This window comes from Apteryx rowi, unplaced genomic scaffold (genome assembly GCF_003343035.1).
Source record: "Apteryx rowi isolate R43461 unplaced genomic scaffold, aptRow1 scaffold_572, whole genome shotgun sequence".
NCBI lineage: Eukaryota > Metazoa > Chordata > Aves > Apterygiformes > Apterygidae > Apteryx > Apteryx rowi.
In genome coordinates this window covers 5,929-24,574 of record NW_020450841.1, presented here as the reverse complement: position 1 = coordinate 24,574, position 18,646 = coordinate 5,929, and the positions used below count along the sequence as shown (strand labels likewise).

The window sequence follows — 18,646 nt, the reverse complement described above, 5'->3', positions numbered from 1 at the left end:
AATGCCTTTAATAGAGACCAGATTCTGGTTCAGTGGGGGAGGGAAGGGGAATCTTATAATATTCCACCCACTCCTACCCAAAGCAGAGGCGCCAGCTCTTTGGAAACATTCATCCATCCAAAGCCTGGCAGCATATGAAAATTATCAGAGATTCGATTCTTTATTTATACAGCTTTGTCTGTAGAAAAGATTCCCCATTCTAAGTCTCCGTGCAGACTTTCAAAACACAAAGTGGTATGTTCTTGCCAAAAAGTGATCCTGAAGTAGGTGGTTGAACAGTTAAAGCGGTTTGTGTTACGTATGTGATAGCTGGATGTTAGAATGGTGACACTTTGAAAGGAAGGAAAATATCAAGTGTGGAAACAATTTAGGAATAATTATCTATTCTAATTTTCATTATTAATTATCCTTAAAAAAGAAAAGCAAAGCACTGTCAGGTTTGTTTGCCATCCTTGAGTTACACACTATGCTTTCTATTCACAGCGTCGGTACCATAACAGACTTTTATTTTAGTGAACGCATCTTTTGCATCTGAGATCAGAGTCAGCAGTGGTTTTGGTAGATTGTGCTTGAATTTCCATAAATGACTTTTTTTTTTAAATGAAATTAGTGTTCATCTAATGTGAATAGGGTGGTACACTTTCAGGTACAAATGGATTTATGAATTTTAATTGATGTTCTTAAGTGCCTCTGAGTTGAAGTGTGTTCTGTTATATTTTAACATAGTTTTGGTTTTGAATACAAGATGCTCTGGTTTTTGTCAACTTATGTAGGTTAGTCAAATCGGATAGTACAAATCTTGCCTCACTGCATTCAAATTCCTTTGTTTTAAAGATACTTTTGAAGTTGGTGAGTGCTTTAAATTAATGCCTTCAAAATTAATATTGTATTCATTTTTACAAAAACATGGGAATGTTGTGACAGTAAATATTTAATGATACACATGGAGAAAGACCTTATCCCCAAGGCCTGTTGTAAAAAGAAATAGTTGTATGAATTTTCATTGACTTTAGGAGCATTGGGCTACTTGGCAAACTTGCACTATTTAGTGACTTCATACCAGCTGAAAACAGTTCTGTCTTTCCATAAGCGAGTGCCAAACCATGGCAAACTTGGTCCAAGGTCATTATTTTACTGGTGTATTCTGGATCTGATATGATTGAACCAGGCGTATGAACTTGAAATATATTTGTGCTTTGTTTCCCTTTGCCAAAATAATAGAAGGAGAATGAGGAGACTGAAGAGGTATCAGTGAGATGCATAGCTTTTCATTATCTCTTTATCCCTTCATTTTTTGGAAGAGAGTTAATATTAGGAGCATAAGTGAAATTCTGCTTTTTGCATCAGTTTCTTCCATTTTTCTTCTCTGTGATGGTTTCAGTGTGAATGACCAGAGTGCAGTGTCGGGATAAGAAGTGTTCTGCAGAAATTGGTGGCTGTCTAGTGAAAGACTCGAGCAATGTCTAAAAAACTTTGCTTTTTATTCAGTGCTTAGTACCATGATGGAAAGTGCATTATGCTGTCCAGAACGACTCTGAGAGATTCGCAGGGCCCCTGGTTAGTGAAATTAGAATACATTGAAAGTAACAGCCTGCATTCGGTGCAGAAAAGCAGCACGCAGGTGCCTCCTGCCAGCTGTTTGCTGGCACGGAGGGTACAAAGCAGTGGACTTTCAGCAAGGGGATGGAGGAAGAGAAGAGGAAATCTTGTGTGTTGCTGTTTCATCATGTCTGCAGACTTGTTTCCATTTTCAAGTTACAGTCTGCCTATACAAAACAAACCTTCACAAAAGCAGTGTATTTGAGAGCTTAGTTTGTCCTAGTCTGTTACTCTTGAGCTTAGCTAAAGGTGCCCTACTGACTGCTTTACTTGGTTGCATTTGTGCTCAGTTTTCCAATGCAATTTGTTCAGTGAGGCCTTTTTGAAATTTAATATTTTTCTATTTTGTGTTCATTTCCCGTATTACTGCAGTGCTCTTTATTTTAGCAGTGCTGCAAGTAAAGCAGCAAAGTGGTTTGCTCTTCCCTGAAACAGTCTAGTCTAGCAATCTTGTCTGTTTGCGGTCTCGTGCTAAATATAAAGTGCATTAATGGGTAAGCAGAGCCGTTTTAGGAAACTGCATGAAATTCCCATTTTTAAAAAGCTTCACATTTTTCTGAAAAAAGCTCAGTTTTGAAACTCATTGCTCCTTCCACTACAAATCTCCCACAATAAAAAGCACTAAAAATACAGGCGAAAAAAAACCTTATAGAAGTTATTGGAATAAAAATTTACCTAAATCTTAAATACTCAGTTCTGCCCTCAGTTTTCTACACATTCGGTGTAGAACTGTTGTTTGAGAATTGAGTTGAAATGGGAAATATGCGTTGCATTTAATTATGCTCAAGTTGTGAACTCCTAGAAAACAGGAGTTAAGGAAATGCAAACAGTTCACCAGTAATATGAAATCAAGTAATAGGGCTAATTTTCATATTTCTTCAAGGTTCTGGGCAGAGAAGTTACTCTTCTTTCTTCCTTATTTAAAGAAAAGGAAAATTAAGTTGAAACTACCAGTGTAAACAGATACTCTAACCAATTATATATATATTTTGGTTAAATATAACTTGCTTCAGAAGAAAATACAATATTCCAGTAAGGGTTTTTTCTCTTTTTTTTTTTTCCTCATTGAACTCTCTCACTTGTAAGTGTTTTGAGTTGTTTTCTCAAATATTGTTCTGGAACGAACTTCATTACTTCTTGTTATCATATGTATTCTCCAAACCTACAATGATTTAAAAAAAAAGTAGTACGAAAGTTAATAAAGCTTTTTGGATGTGGAAAAGAATCCCAGTTTGTGGTTTCCACTTATGCGGAAAGTAGTGCAGGCTTGGTACGTGCCTCTATTTATGTATGCCATAAGTTTGTTTATATTTTAGATAGATGTATCATATTTTTTTTAAAAAAACTACTAAACCATGTGTGTATATTTATTGCCTTAAAAGGTTTTATGAGGTGAGCATGATACAAGTAGACCAGGAAAGTTATGACTAGATTGTTTCGCAAGAACTTCTAAATAACTAGTGTTTGTATAAAAGTGCTATGAGTGCATATATCCGAAAAACAATTTGTGCTGTACAGAATCAATGCTGAATATAGTACAGAGAAGATCAATTTTGCAAATCGGGGAATACTGTAATATAAGCATCTTCTTTCAGTCAATGAAGGTTAGAAAGGGGCTGAGCAGCAGAGGAATACTGTCTGGAGGCAATCAATATTAATTATAAATTTATAACCTCTGTACCAACCTTCCAACTATACTTTCTAAAAGGGACCCTTACAGGCTTTTTCCCTTGGAAAAGAAGTGTTCCTGCAAAAGTGAAAATTTAACTAATGTGTACTTGAAACTCTGAAAAGCTTGCTCCATTCCCATAATTTTTTCTTTCGCAGCTTGCCCTTCCTTTAATCCAGTTGACCCCTGTCTGTAGCTTCATGATACATTTTAAGCCCAGATACAGACACTGCAGTGACTTTGGGCAGCGGCGTGCCAGGAATCCAGAGCCAGGTCGTGCCCGCAGGGCCTGGCTGTGCTCCACAGCCCTCCTAGCCAGCGGGGAGAGAAGCGGCTCCGCGCAGAGTCCGCTTCGGTGAGGAGGTCCCTCTTTCTAGCCAGTAGTTTGTTGGATGCTCGAAATGGATCTTCATGGAGGCAGGTGCTAAATGTTTTTTATATGTATGGTCTTGTCAAGAAAATTGTGTGTTTTTGCTTTCAGACAGCTTAAAAGGAAGGCCATGAATGGATGTTAGGAGCAGAAGAGTTATCAGGTATAGAGTCCATGATGTTAGGACCCTAGGACTTTGGACTAACATCTAAATAATCTCTTACCAAATATGAGAGACTGTTTTCCATTATTTGAATAACTTTGCATAATTAAGAAAGATCGAGGATACTTCTCCTTCCCACAGTTAAGCAGAAAGGAGAGGTTACTGTAAGCTGGGCAGTATGGCCAGCAAACAAAGTGACTTCTGAGACTGGATCTAGCCTACAAAGTCTCACGATGATAGCTGCACCTGCTAGGAACGGGGTAAAAATCATACACCTCACTGACAACTAGCTACTTACAGATGCAATTTATAGTGACGAAGGGGTTCGTTGTGCTGCTGTAGCTTGAGGTGTCCTGAGAAGTGATGGCTGCGAGGGAGATTCTCCCTGCAAACCTGTCATCAGAGCCCTGGCAGCGTACAGGCTGCTCCGTCCGGCTAACCGCGACACGAGAAGCGCTAATACAAATTGTCACTATTGGCGTGCATTAGTGGCACAGCTTTGCTGACTTTAATTCGGAGAAGGCTGAGTTTCCCCTCCTCTTCTCTTGAATATTGTATAACTCGCAGTAATTGAAATGGAGGCATGGACAGAATTCTGTGTTCAAACATCTGCAGGAGGAGTTGTTATTAATCAGGGTTTTAGAGAAGAGCCTTCAGTTTGTTGCTTTTCTTCATGCTGGTCTGCCTAAGTTAGCAGGATTGATAATTCACTTAAAAAAATTTTTTTAAGTATTTAAATATGAGGAGAAGCTTGATTTGTAAATGGTTGTTTTTTGTGAGTACTGTGCACTCTTTTTAAGAAAATCATCTGCAATGTGTTCTCAAGTTCAAGGGTTTTGTTGTTGTTTTTTGTTTTTTGTTTTTTTTAATTCTTTTCAGTAGGTTGACAATCATTCTAAGAGAATCCAAATGTTGACTGTTTAGTTTTTCATAACATAGCCTGATTTTTTTTTCATTTATTTAGTAAATTATAGATGACAGATGCCAAGGCACATAATGCATCTGCTCTCTCTATTTCAGCAGTATGGAGCTGCCAGAATGCAATTAAAGAATTGCAGTGGAGTTGTCCGCGAAAAGACTTTATTTTGGCTACTCTTTGTGACAGCCCTTCTCCAAATTCTCTCTTCCTCCCTTCCCTCCCTTTTGCCAACATCCCAAGTGTATATGCAGTGCAGATTGTTTTTGTGATTTTACTGCCTTGTATTCAGAGGTCCCAATTCTGACTGCTTATTTTGAGTGATTCATAGAAAGGGAGGGTCATCTTCGTGGCAACCATGTCCATCCTTCCTGAATTTAGCTCCAGCTTCCTCAGTTCTGCTTTCTCAGAGCTATCAATGTAAGCCACACCGTGGGACTGCATTATCTTTTCCTGATGAACTCATACGGTGAAGGGAGTTTTTCTCAGGTATGTCACAAATCTCTGAAAACATGCAGGAAGCTCCATAACCTTCAGAAAGTCAGAGTGCCCAGCAGATGGAAGAACTTCTGTGTTTAGGGATCCATCTCATAAGGTCCAGCATGGTGAGTTAGAGACACTTACGTTTGACAGGTCATATCTAAGGATTTGTACAGGACTTGCTGCAGGGTTTGGGGCTAACAGAATTGAATACGGGGTGTTGCAAATAGAAGAAATGAGAGAGTGGCGCAAATAAGCGTAGCAATGATGGCTAGCATTATTTTCATGATGGGGGTGTAGTTGCAGAAGCTTTCTCAAAGCTGGCTTAAGAAATTTATATTGGCATTGTTGAAAATGTGCCAAACTGCAGCATGGGTCACGGTTGAGAGGTAAGAGGAGGAGGAGGATGGTGTCCAACTGTCTTGGCTGCTGGAGGAAGTGCTCGTGTGCCGTTTTCCTTAGTTGCCATTATTCTTGGAACTGCTTTTACCTAAGTGCCCCAGTAACAGATGAAAATGCTCCAACACGATTCCTGTCCAGAAGAGCCACAATTTCTCGTTAATGATTCAGTGACTTCAAGCTATCTCATTTATTAAGAAGAAAATTAACAAAATACAATTAAGTCATACTCTAGTATGACTTAGCCCATACCAGTTAGCCTGTATTCAGACTTGGAGAAAACTCGGCGATAGAGGGCTGAAGTGAGCGTAGGTGTAAGAGTACTGCAGTAGATAGCCGTTGCTTTTGTTTACCCTCCGCTCCCTGGTGATTTTGCTGCAAGCTTTCCTGTTGTTTGTTAGTATGTTATTCACCCTGTGGTGTCAGTAGACCAGTTCAGTGTGAATAAATCTAGAATAGCATGTTACAGGAGGCTTTGAAATGTTTTTTGCCAAATACGTTCCTGCAATTCTTTCAGTCAATCATCATACCATCTCCTACTTTAGAGGTTTTAAATGGCTTGTGGCCAGTTATAATTCCTTCCGTATTGCAGAAGATTTGCATGGCTTCATGTGCTGAAAGCTGAGTGCAAAGTATTTTTGGGTATTGAAACTCGATGTGTATCCATCGCGTTAACTATTCAATTCCAGGATATTTGGAAGGAAACTGGTGGCGTTGATTAAAACATTCAGTTTTAGGAACATTACCAGTGTGGTGGGATCTGTGTACTATTAACAAGTTTTTCTCACAACCCAATATTTGTGCCAACAGACTTCCTGCTGTACCGCTTTGAAAATTCCAGATTTGACACAAAGGGAATGATTGAGCAGCTCAAACAACTGTATTAGAGTTTAGAGCCTTTAGCTAAGTAGCAGCTGAATAACGTTCAACATATTCCTCCTTCAAAATTAAAAAATCCTTCAAAAAATCAGCATTTTACTGAAAAATGAAATATGCTGAGATAAGATGAATAACTACTGTTTTCTCATGACTCATTATGCATGACTCATAGCAGAATATTCCATTTCCCAATTGCAAAAGATAGATGCATCTTTTTTAATTGAAGCAAGTCTCCTTTATCTTTGTGAAGCCGGGCTCATTACTCACTGAGAGTAATTCTGATCCTTCTGAATGGCTTCATAGTCATAAGATATGCATTTCAAAAATTACACCAAATGCTGCAATTCAGAGGATTGATGAGCTGTGCTGAGAGTATGGGAACCAGAGCAGAGAGAATTCTGGAAATTGCCATTTTTACATCTGTAAAAGGGAACTTTTCGCTTCCTGCAGTACATTGTGAGGAGAACTTTCAGATAACACCATATGGGTAGGCAGATTTCTTCTGCAAGTGAACATTAAGACTCTTGTGGCTTTTTTTATGAAAGTTGTATTTTGCCCTTTGTCAGCAGCCAAAAATATCACCTACTTCCTGATACTCTCCGGTGTGCTTGCTCTCTGCCTACAAGGTGATTTCTCCTGTTCTTCATTTCAGAAATGGCCACGTTTCAGCACTGCAGTGTTTTTAATTTTATGTGGAGCTGTTTTTCAACGTGTAAAGTGCGATAGTAGTCATTGCATACGGTGCTCATGGGCTTTGGCAGGATACTGACTGACAGAATAAGGATGTTTCACATGTATGTATCCTTACATAGGAGTACAGGACAAATAAAGGAGAGCTTTGAGGTGAGGCTGAGCTGTCACTCCGACATTTAGAAGTTCCATGTGTAAATCCCCCTTACTGAAATGCAAAATTACACCTTTATCCACATATACTAGCCAGATATTGTAATGACTGCTTTCAGTACATTTGAGGGTAATTTGTCATGCCTTTTGCATATCACTTGAAAGGGCAAATCTGGTAGTTGTTCAGTAGTGGCTTCTGCAAACCCTGCAAGTCGCAATGATGTCATAAATCATGTGAATTCTTTTATATCTTTTGAAAGAAAAGGCCACTTTAGGAAAAGTATAAATGCAACCATATGCTCCTTGTACCTTGGAGTCTTCAGTGGAATCTGACAATAAAATTGCTGTGCCTATAATTTGGGTTTTGAAGAGGAAACTGTTGCTTTTAAAGCAGAAGTACAGCAGCATTAACTTGCTGTTTTTTTCTAGTAAGTGTAAAAAATTATTTTGAGTACAAAACCAGTAACAAAATAGATCRGTATAAATCAGATTTTGGTAACTCTTAAAGATAGTGCATGCCTTTGTTTCTTCCTAGAAGAAAAGGGAGGCAGTTAAAAACAAAAACTGTCATTATAGTCTTGGACAGCAGCAGAAATGTTTGCAAAGAGGAACTGTTATCCTTTTGTTAATTTGAGTACAACTCTTAAATTTGTCTGGAAGTACGTATTTAGACTTGCAGAACGGCCATTTTGTATTAGGAAAAACTCTACATCCCAGTTTACTTTTCTGTTGAAGAAAAAATTAAGTGTGGCTTTCACTCATTAACCTTTCCACAGTGACATTGATAGTCAAAAAGAAGCTTCAGTGGCTGAAAGGCATATGCCTTTTAGCATTTAAAATCTTTAGCACCGTAGACAGTGAGACCTGCTTGTTTTAATGTGATTCCTCAGATTGCTGAGAAATCTGGGGGTTTTGTGTATCAACAGTGATGTTGGCTGGCAATTTCTATGGTTTTTTGCATGTAGGAAAAAACGGATCATTTCTTTCAGACTGAGTATGACCAGTGTAGATAGAACAAAGCAGGAGGCCTTTCCCCGAAATCTAAAATCCAACTGACAGTGCTACTGGATACATAAATGTACTAGATACCAATTGTGATATTTAAAATATGCAATTCTAAACAGTAACGGCACCGTGGCTGCCTAAAGAAGGTGCAGGAGGGAACAGCCTCCCTGAAAACATGCTGATTACTAGAGGGATTTATTGAATGAGCTTGAGCCCATCAAAATAAAGTTATTTCTAGGAAAGGAAAACATAACTTTAAATCATCATTTAAACAGGAGACAGAGGCAAGACTTCTCCTTGTGGGTGAAGCTAACCAACTGCGCTTCCAAGCAGAGCAAAATGAGCCAGGCAAGAAGAATGGTAGAAGAAGGAAAAGCGCAGAGAAAGAAGAGTCCAAATTGGAGAAAGTGACACTGGCAGTACACGGCGCGGAGGGTTTGGGAGTTGACAGGCTCTGCTTATTTGCAGTTTAGCGTGGGACAGAGCATGCAGCACGGTGTGACCTGGGGTAACTGCAGCTGTGGTGGGAAGACATCCTCGGTGTCAGTAAATGACTCAGAAGCACCCCATGAGCATCTCTGAGCAGCAGTCGCGTCACTCTTAGTCATGGTTTGGTTGAAATACTTGTATTATTCAGTGCTGTCGTGTAAACTTGATAATTGCCCGAGCTGCATGTTTCACTGCTGCAACTGCCTGTGCTAGGTCTGTTCCTGCCTCTTGCAACAAAGCACGAAAAGCCTGTGCCAGGAGGTAGGGTCACTTGTTCTGCGTGCTTGGGGAGAGGTTTTGTTTGTTCTAGCACTGAACGTGGTGGGTTATTTCAGCTGGGGAAGCTCATGGAGCTATGCTGAATAGCACTTGTGTGATGATGGCTTCCACCAGCTGAGAATGTGGCCCCGGTACTATTTGGAGTGCAGTGGTAGTTACAGGGCAAAGTGCCAGCTATACACGCCGCAAACATAAAAATATCAAGATCCTAGCATGTCTTAAAAAACAGCTAACGTGTTTTGGGTGTTCGCAGAATAGTAGTAGTGCTTTGAAATTTAAGTGCATGAATGGTTTTTAAAGTATTTAATTGTGGCATTTGCAGTGTATTAATATTAGCATGTGCTACTAGAAAATGGTGAGAAAATGTAGATGATCCTCACTATGAAATAAAAATCTGTCAGAAGAGACTTACTAAATGCTTTTTGTCTCCCATTTTCGCAAGTCAGCGGTAGCTGTTACTACCTTCGACATTCTAATAGAGGAAGTCTTGAATGTCATCTCCGTGATTTCAGTTCAGCAGGCAGAAAACAAGCCTTTTTCGGACAATTTCCCCGTAACTTTCAGGGAAGAAACTCGATTGCTTTGGACAAGTTTTGAAGACCTACCACCTTGTTACCCAGTCTTGAGCTGTGAAATGCTCCTTGGATGTTTAAATCAAAGCTCGTTATTCAGATGTAAACTTGAGTTTTGTGGGCAGTACACGCTACCACTGCCGGCTTCCCAAGGACTTGAGCATGGTCAGTGTTTGAAGGTGGTTGTAGTCGAAAGGGGGGGCCGATAACAGGATACAGCGGAAGAGGTGGCGGAGGGGAATAGTTGGTGTGCACAAAGATGTTTTCACGACTGGCCGGTTCAACTGAGATTGACAGTGTTAAAGTAGCCGAAAGGGGTAGAGGGCAGCAGAGCAGCCAGCCGAGAGAATTAGTGTGCAGAACTGAAGCCGAGCGGTGTAGGAAGGAAGCTAATTGAGTGATTATAAAATGGAAGCTGTGATCTATGACTAATAGGCAAGAAAGAGAAGCTTAGAAGTGTCTTGTACTAGGTGGAGGGCAAAGAGGAGAAAACAGGGGGTTTTGAGACACCGAGGAAGCAAAAGGGTTTAAAAACAGTCTGGGTATGTACAGAGGAGAAAAAATACTCACCCTATGAGTGAATCAAGGGGAAGGAGCGTGATGCTCAGTTGCAGAAGTGGTGCACGCTTGTCCGCCGTCATTAAGCTCTGTCTGGCAGGAGATATCTTGGGCTTTCTTTTCAACTGTATTCTCCTGCACACGTTCCTAGTGGATGAAGGTTAAATTTACTGCCTTAGAGGAAATGCAGCATAGCTGTCATCTAACATGTGTGGGGATGTTTAATACTGGAGGAAGGAGAACTTAGTTGCTCTTAAAAAACAAAATAATAATATGCATATTTACCTTCTTTTGCTAATTTCTTTTTAAAAAGCAGATGCTTCTGAACCCTTAACATTTATTGCAGATGACTAGCTTTTTCCTCCTGGAGTTTATTTTTAAACTGGCGTAGCCATAACTTGTGAAGAATAAACTGTTTCATTCTTAAATAGATCTCGCTCTCCAAACACAGCAGGAAAGAATTCAGCATTGCATTTTTGAGAAACACACAATAAAACGGAGTATTATGCATGTCTAATACAGCGGGGGGAAGGGGGTGCTCCTTGGTCATATTTCTTCACTTAAAGGATAGCTCTTTACTTGCCCAGCAAGAGAATAAAAGCACGTCAGCAGGCAAGAAACTTCTTTGTCCCAGAGGACAAATCTACTAGCTACATGTATGCGCATTCCTCAGGTGGAGATAATAGGCAACAGTCTCTTTTTACTGGGACTGATATTGACTGTCCTTAATTTCCTCTTGAAATTGCTGTCAACTCAAACAGTTTAACAGAGCCATTTATTCTGAAGGAGAACTGACATTGTGAATGTTTTCTAATAAGGGACACAATCATAAGTACCAGAGTATTCTCAGTTTTGAATTATTGCTAATTATATCGGTTTGACAAAAAATGAAATATATGCTGCAGAGAAACTCCAACTTTAAGAAGTGTTAAACTGTTTCAGTCAGAATCTATAGATTAAATGGTACTGGGTTGTTAATAATGTATAAATGTGGAAGTCTTTGTTCCAAAAGAAAGCTAAATTAAATGTTCATCGCACAAATATACTGAGGGGAAATTTATCCGGGAACGATGTAACCTACCCTGCCATCTTGCACTGTAGCCTTTCTCCTCAAGATCCTGATCCTGAGAGCATTTACAAAAACAGTTAACAGAAGGGAATTTCAAAGCAAAAATGTGTTTTGGCAGAAGAGGCACAGACCTGTTGCCTTACTATTCTTCTCGGAGCCTCTTGTCAATGTGGAGTGACATTGAGAAGCACCCTAGCCACAGCCGAGTCTGGGGGTGCGCACGCGCCCCCGTGCTGTCTCTGGCATCTTCTCCGAGCAGAGAAAGCCTCTGGCCTTGCTGGCCCCGAACGGGATGGCAAGGCAGAGCCGAAGCTCGGTGCCCCTCTAGAGAGGGCATGGGGATGGGGTGGGGGGAGAGGGGATGCTTTTGATGTTAAAAGTGAATGCCTTGGTTCTTGTTTGAAATGTAAATTTTCTGCCTTGAGAATTGTCTGTGGTCTTACGCATGTGCTTAATACACTTAACTGATGATTTCTAAATCATTTTTTGGACCCTAAACATATGTTTGTTTAATGCAGGCAAGAAGGCAACAAGACCCTAGTCCTGGATCTAACCTAGGAAGTGGCGATGACCTCAAACTACGTTAATCGACAGCAGCAGGCGTGCCATGGGTCTGCATACATGCATTGCTTCTACTTGGCAAAGGATAGAATAAAAGACCAGAAACTGTGATAACTGGGTATACTATGGTCTGTTTCCTGACCTGCGGCAGTCAGAATCACCATGACCTGCCATGGTTTGCACTATGTTTATGTTACGATACCTGCATTTCCCATTTTAAGCATGTAGCCAGTGGCAATTTGAAATTTTGTTTTTCTATGCAAACTTATTTTTGTTGGCACTATTTTAGTGAAATGGAAACTTATGCAGCTATAAAACCATTTTTCTCAACTGTAATAAAAATTGTCACTTAAAAATAGGTCAAGATATTACAGATTAATTTTTTTGTTTTGTTTTGTTTTTTTGTAAACTGCTGGAAGCCAATGCATTCCAAGCTTTTTTTTTTTTAATATGGGCTTTTGGAAATTTTGATTGTCCTTATTGTGCTCCTGCTTTATTTTAGATATGCATTCTTACCTTTCTTTCAGTTTTCTTTTTTCTAAATTTGCAAGACCTTTTGAAAACTGCTGACATTATTTTGCATATTTCCAAGCTAAACCCAGTGATGCAGAGCTGCTGGAATCAAATTTCAAACCATGCAGTTTTGTATGTTACAGTTGCAGTATTCTTTTAACTGCTAACAATTCATTAGTTCCACTTCTTAAATGATAATATCTTTATATATATAGTGTGTATATATACACACACACACGTGTGTATATATGTGTGTGTAGGTATATTCATGCATTCTGCCCCAGTATCTATCTTAGATTTTATTCTGTATTAAGTGAGTTTGGGTGGTTATTATACCCCTGTATATAGTACTTTACTGAAACTCATAGGAAGTCGCAGGCTGGCTTCTGTTTTATTCAGGGATTTTTTTAAAGAGTTCTTAAAAGGGATACTGCAACTCTGATTAGATTTGACAGCATGCTAAACTGGGGACAAAAGTGATCAGCTGCCAAGGTGATATGTATTAAATCATGTTTAAGATAGCTGCTTTAAGTATATTTTATATCTTACGCTTTTTGTAAAGTTGTGCTGAATGGTGAAAAGTTGAGATGAGGTTGTGTGCAGAAAATCTCATACTGTGCATAGGACACTTCTATTAAAATCTTATGCAAATTAAAACTACATTGCAGTATATATTGCATTTTCTAACAGGGTAAGATTTGGGATGAGTTAATTTGTGTGAACTGTTTTGGTTTGGGGGGTTTTGGTCAATGGACTTGTTCCAAGTTTTTCATTGCATCCAATATTCTAAGAAAATGGATTGGAAATGTGATGTCATTTGGCATTGTCAAAATGCGGTGCTTTCTGTACAGCCTGATTAATTAAAATGTCATTTAAATACCTTTTTAAAAAAAGTGATCTAGTTTCAGTATTTTAAGAATGATTTTGAAAGCAGAAACTCTGTACGATTAGAACAGTTGAATCTTTATTAAATTCTATAATTAAGATAATTACATTCCTCATTAATGGCAAAACAATTGATGCAAAAGAGGTCTTGCAAAAATATAAACAAATGTCAATGTGAAGGAGAATCTTTGTATGTTAATAGTGTGAATATTTAACATTCACTTAAAAAATGTCAATAACTGTAAACTGTGAGAAATGTCATCAAATAGAAATATTTTGATACTTCAATTTAAATGTGATTCACCTGAAAGATAACCTTTTTCACTCTGTGGCCACGTATTCTTCTCGCTCTTCTTCCCACAAAGAAATAATTTTTCTAAAGTGTTGCTGCAATGAGTTATTTAAGGGACACACGCATGCATACACACGCATCCCTGGCCTTGGGTCTTCTCTGCCATCTGTGTATTTTTGATGGAATAGTCTGAAGATTTATTTTAAAAGGTTTTCCTAACGTTTCAGACAGTGGTTTTAAACCATGAGTACACAGGAAATTATGCTATCAGATATTAACATTGCTATCTTTGTGTAAATACTGAGCTTTCCCTATCAGCATTTAGCATTCTGCTGCTTACGATATCTTAATGCTGGCATTAAGATCACAAGCCCTTACCCTCTGCTGGTTAGTGCAGACTTTTTAAAGTGCATTTTAAGTTATTGATGCAATTTGATATTTTTCATAATTTCTATTTAAACTGAAGTTGCATCATCTTTCTTGAATTCATCTCCTGTAAGAGTTGCCTTAAGCTACAGGATTGCTTTTGCTACTTTTTGTGTTGTATGTTTAACTTTCATAATAAACTTCCGTGTAGTGAAAACAAGTTGCCGTGGATTTATTTCTGACATCCTGGTGTTCCGCACTAACATATTATGTGTTTGGGGAGGATTAATGGAATATTGGGTAATGTTTCCAATCTACTGTCCCTGCAAGGCTGAGTTGATGTCCGTTTTTAAAGCAATAGTGACATCCAGTGGTCATTCAAACTAACCCAGACATCCCCCTTTGTTTAGGGCCTATCCAGGGTGTTAATGGCTCTCTGAAAACCTTTAAAGTAAGGGAACACTGTCACTATTGGGAAAAATGTTTATTTTGCTTCCCTACCACTCTTTGTCTGTTTTTATAATTTATATGCCATCCTTACTTGGAAAGCATAATTCCACTTGAATAATCCTAAATGAATTTTCTTTTAATCTTGCTGGATTGTAACAGCTGTGCACATGCATAGAACAGCGTTGTTTGTGCGGTTTTATGGCAGCCATTAAACCGTGCTAATTACGCTGCCTTGGAGGAGAGAGGGAAACAAAAGGTGGTTTGCATGTATAAATTGAGGAAGCCTGGTAAGGTACCATGGGGGAAAACGTGAATGCTACATGCTACACCTGAAAACCTCTTCTGAAGCTGCTAAAATTTTAGGTGGTCTAGCTTTAAGCATCTAATACTAAATGACAGTGAAGGTTCTGTACCTAAATCACGTAGGGGACTGTCTTGCTCATAACTTTGACCAGAAGTCTCCTTTGAAAGTGCTTATGTGCAAAAGGACGACGTATAAGCTTCCTGTGTACTGCAAGCTGAACTGAGTCATGCCCACTAGAAATGACATGGGTTATCTGTAATTCTTTTGAATAGATTCTGTAATTTGGAAGGGAGGCCACATGAAGGCACAGAAAACACGAGGCACGTGGACCATACCTGGTCCATGGTTTGTTCTTGGGCGAGTCACTGCCTCTGGGCTTTGTCCTCCATCTGTCAGGTAGCTCCCTTAACCGGGGTGGGGAGGGGGGGCCTTGATTTTTTCAAAATTGCTTGTTTTTTTTTCTTTCGCATAGTTGTGTAGAAATACACAAGCGATCCTGTGACAAATGAAAAATGGTGTGTTGTTCTAATTTGTGTTTGTAAAGTCAAATGGTGCCTTAGCTACTGTATACTCTGGTATCGAATCAGTTAAACTGGTCTTTAAAGACACCTTTCAAAATTATAAAGCCATTAGCTAACTTGTAGTCTTACTTCTAAATTCATTAGATGATCATTTTTCTGCCCATTGTGCGTCACAAGTAGATGAGTATGTTATTCACAGAGGCTTCCCTTGAGTGGAGGCATCTATTCCTCCCTCTTAGTCCTCTTAAATTGAGCTTGCTTCTTAGATACACGGCATCGCAGAGAGAATCTGAAAAGCTTCCTGCGTGAGGCACCTACAGTGTAAGAGGTTTTTTAAAACATTACAATATTTTCTCTGAATTAGCATGACTTAGGCATGGCTGTGTTCAGTTTGGAAATGAAAGACCACTGGAAACAGTGGAGTTCTTGGACCAGAGAAGGAGGACAACAACCTGGCACCCACCCTGAGAAAGTGAAGTATGGTAACTTATGGCATTTAAAAAAAAACGAAAACAAAAACCCCACCTTGGAGTTATGTGACCTCTTCCTAACTGTGAAAGAATTCAGAGTATTAACTGTTCAGTCTATTTTACTTTCAAACCTTAAATGAATGGGTTTCCTATTCACTCTTTAATGACAATTATCAGCTGTTCTGGTCTGGGTTCTCACTCCACCTTTTGCTAGCAGGAAATTATGAAAATGAGACTGTTGATGAAAACAGTAACTTTTCTGTTCCTGTAATTTATGGTGTGTTGTCTGATTTGCTGATAAGAAGCCTTCTTCAGGTAAAGGGCTGGGAAGATAAATGAAAGATGTTGGTTTTGAAGAAGTCCACAGTTGCATGGTTTGACAGAACTTCTGTATTTTTTCATCCCCAGCAGGTTCAGGGCTCCACTTCATTACTAATGTATTTCAGAGTCCATCCTGTCTGCATAGAAATATGACTGCTTTATTTAACGTACATTATTTTATTACTGCATTTCCAATGCAAATAAGTTACGGGATTAAAAAATGACTTCAAGGGTGAGAATTATAGTGAGAAGTTATAGTGGAGCTGTACATTTGCATAGGCAACATTTCTTATAACTCATTTGCCTTACATCCTGTCTCCCCGCTGCAAGGAAGTGTAAATCCCAGCACATGCATATTCATCAGCTGCTGCAGAGCTCGGGGCTGCTTAGGCTAACAGTTTAAGTAACTTTATTAAATAGCTTTCTCAATTACAGATTGAGATAAGTGAACTTTCCGAATTGCCTCAGGCATATTTCTCAAAGCTCAGGAGTGAAAAAAACTGTGCAGAAAACTGTGAGCTGACTCGGTCACTGTTTTGGCCTGCAGTGGATGGGCATGGAAAAATCCAGGTGTCTGTAGGAAGGGAAGAAGCTGAAAAGGAGCGTGTGTCTCCCTCGGCCTGGTGCACGGTCTGTCAGAGCCGGTGAGCCCTTTGACAGGTCTGTGCTGCCCCGTAGCTCTTCTGGTGAGCCTCTCTGCTTCCCAGTCCGTCAGACTGGGCAGTACGGGACTTAGGGAAGTCACTTTTCCCTGTGCTCCACTTCTGCTGTTCCACCAGCAATAATTTTCTGGGTTTTGTGATAGCTAATGACTCTATTAGCTTTTCCCTTTATTTTCCTCTTTTTCTTCCATGGGAGGTGATGACTCTCATCTCGCCGTTTTGCAGGTACTTACCATATTTTTTCCTATCTTTTTCTCTATGACTGTTTCGTGAAATCAGCTTGAAAATGGAAGAATGTCCTAGAGCTGGAGAAAAGTTTATGCCTGAAAGCACCTGCTTGCTTCCTTCCTGCTGTTACGAGCTGCTTTTCAGTAAAGCGGCTCTGCTCTTGCATCCCGAGACCGTCCCGGCTGCAAGGCMGCTGCTTTTGCCCTTCGTGCCGTGCGGAGGCGCGGCGGAGCGCTGGCCTAGGAAAGCGAGCGCTGCGAGAGCCCAAACGCCGGACGCCGCGGCCCCAGGAGCTGCTCGTGCGAGCGCGGCTCGCGGCGACGCTGCTCCAGGGACTCGGCTTCGAGGTCTYGGACCTCTGTCAGGGCTTCCCCCCCTCCCCGCCGCAGCGGCGACGGCTCGCGGCTCTTCGCCCCGCGCTCCCCGGGGCGACCTCGGGCGCGGAGAGCTGAGCCTGGCATGGGAGGAAGCGGGCCGGGCCGGGGACAAAGCCGTGCGAAGGTGGAGGTGACCGCGGCGGTTCGGCGGGGAGGCTTCTCACGTCTCTTCGGGAAGGGAAGTGAGAAGATGCCCGAGCGCATCGGGCTCCAAAAGCAAAGCTGGGGGCTGGGAGCGCTGCCGGGGGGGGGACGGTTTGGGGCATCCCTCCCAAGGCCAAGTCGCTCGGGTCGGTGGGCGGCTGCGTCCGCCCTCGCTTTGGGCTGGTCGGAAGGGCTGCTGGCGGCTGCTGGCTCGAGCCTCGGGCGGGAGGAGCAGCCTCGTTGCGCGGCTGTGTTTAGGTTGTGTCTGCAACTGCGTATAAAAGCGTCAAGATCTTCTGGCTCGCGGAGGTGCCTGGCACCGAGGCGAAACGTCACGGCCCGGCGATCACGCGGGCGCCCGGCTGCCCTCCCCCGGCTCGGCAGCGCTCGAAGCTTGTGTGATTCCACGTTTCTCGCTGAGGAGCCCGGCGCGGCCTGGAGCCACGGGTCTGCAGTTCTCTGGTGGCCCTTGCAGGCCGTGCTGGGGTTACGCTGGTAGCAAACCGGGAGGCGGAGGGGGGAGATTTTCCAGGAAACATGGCCAAGTTTATCCGTGGCTTAATGCACGTCGGTGGGTTTCTTTTCTGGGCATCACACTTTCTCCTGCAGGACTTTAAAATCTCCTTTAAAATCCCGCCCATGTTGAAACTCTGCTTTAATGCTTGTTTTTCTGGATAAGGATCCAGGCGTCGCGGGGAGCACCTGGTCGCGCCRCCCGGCGCGGTGGGGGCGGCCGTAGGGGAGCATCGCCTCCACTCTCCGTACCCTGCCCTGGGCGTCAGGGCTGCTCGCTGGCTCTGCTCCCAGCTTGCGGCTTTGGGAAAGTGCTGCCCCTCTCCTTGCCTCCTGCCTGCTCTCCCAGGACCGTTCGGGGACCCTCGCGCGTGGCGGTACGGGCTGCGCGGGACGGGAGCGCCCCCCCRCTGCCATCCCGGCGGCTCCCAGCTTGGCGGGGAGGGCCGACGCGCTGGTGGATCGCGAGGAGCCCGTGGGGCGGCTAAGTTTTCTCTCGTCGGAAGGTGATTCTCAAGAAACGGGCAGCTCCGTGGGAAACACCGGMACCGCTTGGCTTTTCCCGTTTCGGCCTGTTTGTGCTCCCCGAGTGCAAAGCGCAGCTGGGGTCGAGCGCAAGGGCCACCAAGCTTCTTGGCCGCCTTYGCTGAGGCCCCAGAGCGCCGGGGCCCTTGCCGTGGTTTGTGCCCTGCTGCCCCACGGCACCTTCCCGGCCGCTCCGCGAGCGCCCTTCAGGGCTTCTCGGCTCT

The 18,646-nt window shown here is 41.8% G+C and overlaps 1 protein-coding gene across 1 annotated transcript in view; it reads left to right on the top strand.

Annotated features, from left to right (window-relative positions):
- Window positions 1-14,124, top strand: part of CBFB (core-binding factor subunit beta) — a 54,092-nt gene extending 39,968 nt beyond the window's left edge. Inside the window, exon 7 of the mRNA XM_026082342.1 lies at window positions 11,809-14,124. Within this exon, the coding sequence (XP_025938127.1) occupies window positions 11,809-11,877 (69 nt within the window). The 3' untranslated portion in view covers window positions 11,878-14,124. The remainder of the gene's footprint in view (window positions 1-11,808) is intronic.
- Window positions 14,125-18,646: the final 4,522 nt, after the last annotated feature.